The sequence below is a fragment of the Coregonus clupeaformis genome, chromosome 35, assembly GCF_020615455.1.
Source record: "Coregonus clupeaformis isolate EN_2021a chromosome 35, ASM2061545v1, whole genome shotgun sequence".
Classification (NCBI taxonomy): domain Eukaryota; kingdom Metazoa; phylum Chordata; class Actinopteri; order Salmoniformes; family Salmonidae; genus Coregonus; species Coregonus clupeaformis.
Window position 1 is genome coordinate 12822604 of NC_059226.1, and position 9046 is coordinate 12831649.

At 43.1% G+C, this 9046-nt stretch overlaps 2 protein-coding genes across 2 annotated transcripts; both read right to left on the reverse strand.

The window, feature by feature from the left end:
- Positions 1–2487, reverse strand: LOC121550279 (transmembrane protein 11, mitochondrial-like). The gene is made up of 2 exons (XM_041862470.2): positions 2303–2487; positions 1–1009 (listed from the first exon to the last, which is right to left on the reverse strand). Exons 1-2 carry the CDS (start codon positions 2485–2487, stop codon positions 493–495), a joined length of 702 nt encoding a protein of 233 aa, XP_041718404.1. The 3' UTR covers positions 1–492.
- Positions 2488–3195: 708 nt separating this feature from the next.
- LOC121550280 (protein NATD1) lies at positions 3196–6894 on the reverse strand. The gene is made up of 3 exons (XM_041862471.2): positions 6651–6894; positions 5388–5506; positions 3196–4543 (listed from the first exon to the last, which is right to left on the reverse strand). Exons 1-3 carry the CDS (start codon positions 6745–6747, stop codon positions 4424–4426), a joined length of 336 nt encoding a protein of 111 aa, XP_041718405.1. The 5' UTR covers positions 6748–6894; the 3' UTR covers positions 3196–4423.
- Between the last annotated feature and the right edge of the window lie 2152 nt (positions 6895–9046).

The following is a 9046-nucleotide window of genomic DNA, read 5'->3' on the forward strand; positions in this document are numbered from 1 at the left end:
GAGTTTGAAGTATCCTAATGTTTAATGAAAGAGTGACGTACTGATCAGCAAGAAAGGGGTACAGTAAAACTACAAGGAATAGACAAAAATGTTGGTAATACTTAAGCCTGTCCGTTTCAACTGCAACACGATTCAGTCTTTATTTATTTTTACTTAGCTACCCTTGTGCACTAACTTAGTGTATTGCGAGGGGGACAGGGACGGGGAAGAGGCTCAAGGGTACTATATGGAATACCATGTGCACTGATGATGTCACGTACAAGTAAAGAAAATGAGAAGGGAAAAATAATTCCTTCTAGTTTTAACTATATCCCTCTGATCCATCATACAGGCCAAAAGTAAGTACCCGTGCAAGTGGGGTGGGGTGGGGGTGGGGGTTAGGGGCAAACCCTCGACTCTGCGCATGGCTTCCACTCGGCTTACTACTGGGTGGATTCTTTCTTTTCCCATTATATTTTTTATTTATTTTTTGTATTTTTCTTCAGAGTGTGCTCATACCGCATAGAGTTCGTAGATCTTCTTGGCGCAGTAGGCCAGGGCGGCCAGCGCTATCGTGTTGTGGAGTCTCTTTCTGTGGATGTCGTCCCTGCGCACCAGCACCACTGGCGTGGAGGAGGTGAGTGTGTGCAGGGGCAGCCGCGAAAGTTTTTGGCTGTCGTACTCCACCTGGTACTTGCAGCAGGGATCAAACTGCCAGGAGATTCCGTAAAGGGCGGAGCAAGCCACGCTGAGGGCGCCAGCGGGCAGTGCCACATAGCGAGAGTACTCGGGCGGCAGCGAGAGCGGCGTCAGGAGGCAGGCGGTGCCCGACAGCACGGCCGTCTTGTGCAGGCAGTTGCCCACGGCGATCCAGCGGGCCGTCTCGTCGCCAATGCGCGTGGGCTCGATCACAATGTACTTGTACTGGGCCTCCAGCGCCTGCTCCAGCTCGTACTCAAACTGGTCCTGTGCATTCTCCCCGTTGTAGATCTCGTGAACGATGTAGCAGTCCGTTGCCGCCATCACTCCCCTGTGCACAGAGAGGGGAGATAAAGAGGGAGAGAGGGGATTGGGTGGGGATCAGAAATAGTAAGTAGATGGAAATGGAAGAGAATCACAATATTAAATTCCCAATTATTTCCCAAGCTTCATAGCAATTGTGCAGCGTCGGGCCCAAGGCAAATGGTTGCACCAGTTTCTTTAACAATGATGTACAGATGATTACCACTTGCTAAGAAATAAGGGGAACAACTTTTTTAATTGACATATAGTCCATGACCTTGATATCAGATTAGTGCACAACACCTGTTTTTTCAGCACACTGTATGGTCAAAACAAGACACTTTTGTGGAACTTTGACATGTTGCCTGTGCATGTTTGACATAAATAAGAGCTGTTGAATCAAAGGGGAAGTAGGGTATTTTCTCGCATTTAGAATTCTCAGAGTTCACTAACTAGTCGTCAGTCACTGTCAAGTTGCCTGTTAGTAATAAGCTATGGTGATAACGTTAATTGGCTATGGACAATATAAACAATATGCGGGAGAAAACAAATTTAGCTATATCAAGTGGAAATAACTCACACGTGTAAAACTCGAATCCCTCACTTTGCAAACATTATACCCCGCGCAAGAGTGCTAGCTAGCTAACACCGCTAGCTAAATAAGGCTGCGTTAGTAAATTCACCCTGGCTGAGCGCACTCTGAGTCAGACACTCCAGAGCGAATTTACGAACGCACCCGTCAAGTAGCTAACTACTGTTAGCTAGCTAACGTAAACAAAACTCTGGGTTAGCGAGCATGTTGATCATTCACAACTGTTTCAACAATTCCAGTAACATGTATATTAGCTACGTATAACATGGGAGCTGCTGCTGTGCTGTATTGGACGCAGCTTTGCATAACGTCAGGTCATACATTGGTTAGCTCCACCACTGTTTGGAAGCTAGCTGCTCCGAAAACTAACAAGTCCGTAAATTGCAAGCGGCGAGTAAAACGTTAATATTGTGTTATACGACCGATATATTTCATATGTGCTTGTACATCTACTTTGTAACGTTACGGCATGTTTTTCACACTATTTTAGTTGGATGGCTAACCTATCCAGAACTTGATTTTGAAGCTTTGATGAACAGGCTAGCGAAGTTAGCAAACTTGCTAATCAAAACATCACATGAGCAGTTATGGAGGAAGGAATTCGGGAAAGTGACAGCTGCATTAAGCTTTTAAAAGCCATATGTTGGAATTGTGAATGTGTGGCGTATGATAAAATAGACCTTGTACACAAAAAGAGTCGTAATATGGCAATGATTGAGTCTAACTGACCTCTCCCTGTTGACTGGGACACCGCGCCTCCTTCCCAACGACGCCATCTTGGAGAACCAACACACGACTGCTGTCAACGCAGTGCACGCTAGGATGTGTAGTGTGTATGCTATATTTGCAATACACTGCGAGGCCGACTTCATGTACATTGTCGTACTACATTTCCCATAATTAATGTAATACATGTAGGCTGTACCACTACAATTATTTATACCATGTACATGTAGAGGTCAGTTTAATTTACTACACTAGTACCCTTTATTAACGTCAACTGTAATCCAAAATATGCTCAACACAAATGCGGAAAATGCTGCCTACACAAATCATGTTTATGTTTTGTAACAGTTGGAAGATGACCAATCGCAAGCAAGGACAACACTATGGGACTGAAGAGTAGAACAAACCATTATATAGCCAGATTGCGCAGCAGGTAAATTGTTCCACTTGCTATTTGCCCTTATGGGCTACACTCACGCGTCAATGCAACTGACTGTCACACTAAAGTGGGGGTGCACACTAAAGTGGGGGTGATATTTACTTGCCTCAGGTTGCTATACTCACCCATATTGTGTCCTGTCTTATCCAACCTTCTCTAGTGAGTTGATCCCTGGCTTATCGCACGCACGGTGTAGAACTCTACACTGGGAAGTCTGTTGTAACCCTGTAACAAGCCAGTGCCAACCAAAGTAACGTGCAATCCATTAGCCCGCTCCCCGCCTCCCTCTCAAATAGATTGATTGCATAAAGTGCACCTTTAAAATGTTATTACCTTGGTAATTTACTTTAAGTGTATAAGGCACTTCTAAATGATTGTAAATCAACGTTTCAATTGTTAGCTAGTCAATTAGTCAAATATGGTACTATTTCATTTAAAAGAAGATAGAGACATGGAAAAGAATCTGACAGTCTGCAGACTTTATACCCATCTCTGTCAGACAGTAGGCCTACAGAACCATCCCCTGAAGACTCAGTGTCATCAGTTTTACTGCCTACCTGACTAGTATGCATTCAGTCACCTACCAAATAGTACATCTCACCTAGGTCAAAGCCAGAGAGAATCCCTACTGCAGTTTAAGATACTCAGCTAATAAAAAATAAAGGGTAAAACCTGTCACTTGATATTTGACTTTTGTTTTCTGTTTTCTTAAGCCATGCTTAAACTGTATAGAGAAAATGTTGCACAAGATTTGAAGTGTAGTAAAACAGCCCTGAATTAGTGCTTTTACAGACAGTAGAAGATCACCCCCACTGTCGATGAAGGTTCTATGGCAATGTCTCATGTCAGATAGCACAGCAGATTTCTGTACAGTAACATTTAAGGTGAAAGGTAGGCCTACTGAGGAGTGGTCTTGGGCAGTAGGAATAGAGGGAAGCGCCTCACTAGCCCACGACAGGCTGAACACATGTAGGGGGATACATGTTGATGATAGTCTAAAGTCTACCAGGTGTGGCCAACCCGCCACCCTCCTCCTGGAGAGCTATTGGATGTGCACACTATTGCCCTGCTCTAACACACCTGATTCAGCTAATCAAGGTCCTGATGAACAGCTGTTTTTTGTCTTGCTGGTTTTGACGAGAGGACAAACATAGAAACTAAAGACCTGACCCGAATGATCAGGGTTGTATTCCACTCCAGAAAGCTGTTCCCTTCCCCCTGCCCTTGTTCACTCCTCTTCAAGGATCAGCCAAGACAGAATAGGTGAAAGCAATACGGCCGAAGCGTGATGGAGACATTGCCTCTTACAGTACAAAAAACAGGAATCCTGTATAGTCTTGCCACTGTGTAGATAATAAGACAGCCTTGGGGGCAGCAAGTCTCTGCAACATTCCTTGGTTTTCACACACACACACAAACAAACACAATGACATACAGTGGCATCCATGCCCATGGAGGACAGGCCGCGAGTAATGACAATGGCACTCGGACAGTTCCTCTACCACTGCTCTCCAACAGGGAGTCTTTATGTCCGTAGAGATAGGGAGAGCTCTAGTATGGTTGCCCCCTTCCCGTCTCTCCCTTACCACCCCCCACCCCCCAAAAAAACTGAGCACAAAGTCCTCCAAACCGAAAGCATGAGGCCATGCTTTCTACTGCAGTCTCTCTCCCTCTCCGTCATGGGGTCACATGGGGTGGATGTGCTCCAGGTATTGAGGTTGGGGATTCTCTTTGACGTATTTCTGGATGTACCAGCAGGTCAGGTGAGCCTTCAGATCCTCTTCCACCACAAAATCCATGGCCGCCTGCAAGCAACAGAATATTGCCATTTAATGAAGGTGTTGTTTTGTAGCTTGAGTTCACAAAGTAATTGTCTTTGTCATTCTGGTTTTATTTTAATACATGCATTAACCAGGGACTGCAGATGAAAGGTGAGACACTTGCTGTATTATATTTTATTTGATTTAAAGATTTTAAAACAGTAACGTTCCGGTCTACACAGATCAGATCATTTTCTTCTTCCTCTTAGCTCTACCATAACCACTCCCTTGATATTACCCACCAGCGTGCTCTGAGCTCAGCTCATCTGGCAAAGCTCTGCCTAGACTAAATAAACAGGCCGACACTTGGATTTCCAGAATTACAATCAACGTTCATATTGCCAGGCAGCTGTTATAAAGAGAACTAGACAGGAAGAGAGTCCAAACTGTCCCATGAAAGCAGTTTATCAGCTGCCAGCTTAGGAAACGATTTACTATCTCTTACTGGGTTAAAGATGTACAAAGACTTATCTCCCCATACACAGAGTGAGCTGAGCAGCTCCAGATTGCAAGGTCCTCCTGCAGAATTGTTGTGATATTGTAAATGATGGGTAACATTAGAGGTTGTTTCTGGACAAGGCCATGGGCTCAAATGCCTAACTAAACTACTGAGACCTATGGACTCCCATCACTTATCTGAAAGGCCCAGATAAGTGTAAGCCCTAAGCAACAAGGCCCACAACCTTCTGTAATATTGCTTACACCTATCCAGGACTTTCAGATCTGGAAGGGGTTGTCAATAAGATCTAGAGATATAATAGGAGTGAGGGTGTAGTGTCTATTTTGGCATCGGGCCATTGTTCCATTCCATATTGTCAGACAGTCGAACCTTGGCCAGGTGCTTGGCAATGCCTCTCCCTCTGTAGGCATCTGGAACCTCCGTATGCTGCAGGTCCACAGTCTTCTTCCCAACATACTCGTACAAGAGGACCGCACGGTCATGAGAGCCTGGGACCAAAAGAGAGAAGGGTTTATTTAGAAGGGTGCAATGTTACAGAATATAAACTTTAAAAAGATAATGTAAACACACAGATATTATTTGTAGGCTAAATAAGTTGTCATGACTCATGCATAATATGGAGTTGTGTCCGCTATAGGGCTACGCCATGCCTGACTATTAAAGGTATGTACACATCAGTCTGAGTCTCCATCAGACCTCAATGAAAGATCTATCAAATATAGGAGTGCTGGCAGATAAATGAGGAATTGGGTTTTTAGAGATCAAATCATCAGTATTTGTTTTTGCGAATGTGCATGCACATAAAATAGCAAACACTAACTGAGATGAACGACAACATTTTTGATGCGTGACAGCAACAGCATTCAATTCAACCACTCACTGCCAGGAAGCTAACAATTAGCGTCGTTGGCTAACGCTATGCCACAGATAGAACAATGAGACAGATATTTCACTGGATTTATAAATGTGAAGAATCGGCTTGGCATTTCCGCTCACTACCAAATATGGTAGTGAGAGGAATCCCACTGGCGAGCAGTGGGAGAAGATGGAACGAGATGGATTTTGGCCGACATTCTGCAAATTTTCTCATCGATGAAACATTTGATCTCAATACAGTTCTGTTCCCAAAACTAGAATATGTTGTGAACATCGTAGACTTTACCATTTGCAAAAGTTTTTAAAAATCGCGTTGTTTAGGAGGAGTGCAAATGCGAATTGAGTTATTGCACAAGCGCAGTTTAGAGTACGCGTTACCTAACGGAAATATGCAGATGAGAGGATCTCGCTAGCTCGCGCTTAGCACTGCCCCCCTCCTTGCGTGTTCTGCCCACTATGGCTCATTTGTTCCATTGGAAACCAAGGGTTGTGGTCTATCTTGGTTTAGTTCTAAAAATCTTTGGCTATGCCACTTGAGTTCTAGCTAGTAGCTTTTTGTCCGTTTGTTTACTAACGACGACCATTAGGAAAAAATACACTCCTTTTCTAGCTAAGTTACAGTTCGACTGCAATGAGGTAAGCTAGCTCAAAAGATTATGAAAAGGTTGGTTAGCAAGCTAGCTTAACCACACTCTTTGGTAAACAGTTGTTAAAAGGGAAAACACGTGCGATTTCGCGTAGCTAACGTTACATTACCATTTAGTCGTATGGTAAACTGTCGCTTCTTTTTATCGTGTTCTACTGCTATCGGAGTGTTGATTTCGGGGACATTCATCTGTGTAGCCTGGGCCATGGTCTTTCGTCGTCCTTTCGCCAAAACGTATTTAATTGAGGTGAAATTGATCTCAAAGCGATCAAATCATAGCCACTTCAAACTCAGAAGAATCAACATCCAGCAAAACACTCCATCATCCTCCTAGGAAATCAACTGTAGATCACATGGTCTGAGCGGACCAATGATTGCTGCGATTCTTGATTTGAGAATGGCCGAGTTCCAGGTAGCCTACATTGTAGTTGAGTTGCGCATAATCAGTTTATCTTGTCATAAATTATCAGTTAATGTATAAAGTATTCATGGAGTTCATTCAATCAAGGTTAAACACTTGGCCAACATCCACATTTGCAGAGATAAAATAAAATTGTATTTGTCACATACACGTGTTTAGCAGATGTTATTGCGGGTGTAGCGAAAAGCTTGTGCTTCTAGCTCCGACAGTGCAGTAATATCTAACAAGTAATATCTAACAATTTCACAACGTATACCCAATACACACAAATTTTGTAAGGAATATAATTTAAGAATATATACATATGGACAAGCAATGACAGAGTGGCATGGACTAAGATACAGTAGAATATTATAGAATAGAATACAGTATATACACATATGAGATGAGTAGTGCAAGATATGTAAACATTATTAAAGTGACTAGTGTTCCATTTCTTAAAGTGGCCAGTAATTTCAATAGGCAGCAGCAGCCTCTAATGTGCTAGTGATGGCTATTTAACAGTCTGATGGCCTTGAGATAGAAGCTGTTTTTCATTCTCTCGGTCCCAGCTTTGATGCACCTGTACTGACCTCGCCTTCTGGATGATAGCGGGGTGAACTGGCAGTGGCTCGGGTGGTTGATGTCCTTGATTATCTTTTTGGCCTTCCTGTGACATTGGGTGCTGTAGGTGTCTTGGAGGGTGGGTAGTTTTCCCCCGGTAATGCGTTCGGCAGACCGCACCACCCTCTGGAGAGCCCTGCGGTTGCGGGCAGTGTAGTTGCCGTACCAGGCGGTGATACAGCCCGACAGGATGCTCTCAATTGTGCATCTGTAAAAGTTTGTGAAGGTTTTAGGTGCCAAGACAAATTTCTTCAGCCTCCTGAGGTTGAAGAGGCTCTGTTGCGCCTTCTTCACCACACTGTCTACGTGGGTGGACCATTTCAGTTTGTCGGTGATGTGTACGACAAGGAACTTGAAGCTTTCCACCTTCTCCACTGCGGTCCCGTCGATGTGGATAGGGGGGTGGACTTCAGGAAACACCCTCTGCTGTTTCCTGAAGTCCACGATCATCTCATCTGACACACACATGAGAAGGGCTTACCAAGAAAAACTTTAGACAGGACTAATTGTTGGAGATTGATTTCTTTTAGCTCACTTAAAGTGGAACTGACAGCGTTTTAACCCCTTTGCAGATATGAAACAGACAATCATAATATCAGTAAAACATATCAAATTCCCTGTTTATGCTTCAAAACCAACTTTATAAGAGGTTTTAAAAATAGGTTATATTTGACTCACAATTCCATGACGTACAGTAAGACATTGTTGGCAGAATAGATGGATGCAGTTCAATGCATGATTCATATAATTCACCATTGCTATTCTTGCTAGTCCCAAAAATATTGCTATCAGGTTGGAAATCACAGCTGGCCAGGTACATTGTTTGCTGCCTCCACCCATTCGGGATGCTCTGTTTCAGTTTCAATTACTCAATATTTTGAACAAAAACGGACGATTGTAGCTAAGGCTGGGAATGTCAATACAATCAAACTAACAAGGGCAATCATCACAAGTCAGTCATAACATGGCTACTAGGCTAGCATACATGTGTCAAACACAAGGGCGGCGGGCCGAATAGGACACATAAGCGAGTATAAATGAGTCAACAGTTGAGTCATCTACTTTATGAAATTACAGCCTGATGCACTTGTATAGTTAATTCAACTTCAATTGCGCTGCTTTCGTGTGTTACATTTACAGCGCTGCAGTGGAGGGAATGTGTACAGACATGCCACAGTCCTAGCTAGGCTCCTAAAATGTTGCAGCCTGGCTTCGGTTTTTAAAGCGTGACGATGAACAGTGGTGGAAAAAGCAGTTAATGGTAATACTTGAGTAAAAGTAAAGATACCTTAACTGAAAATGACTCAAGTAAAAGTGAAATTCACCCAGTAAAATACTATTTGAGGAAAAGTCTAAAAGTATTTGGTTTTAAATATACTTAAGTATCAAAAGTAAATGTAATTGCTAAATTATACTTAAGTAGTAAAAGTAAAAGTATTAATCATTTCAAATTCCTTATATTAAGCGAACCAGACGGCACCA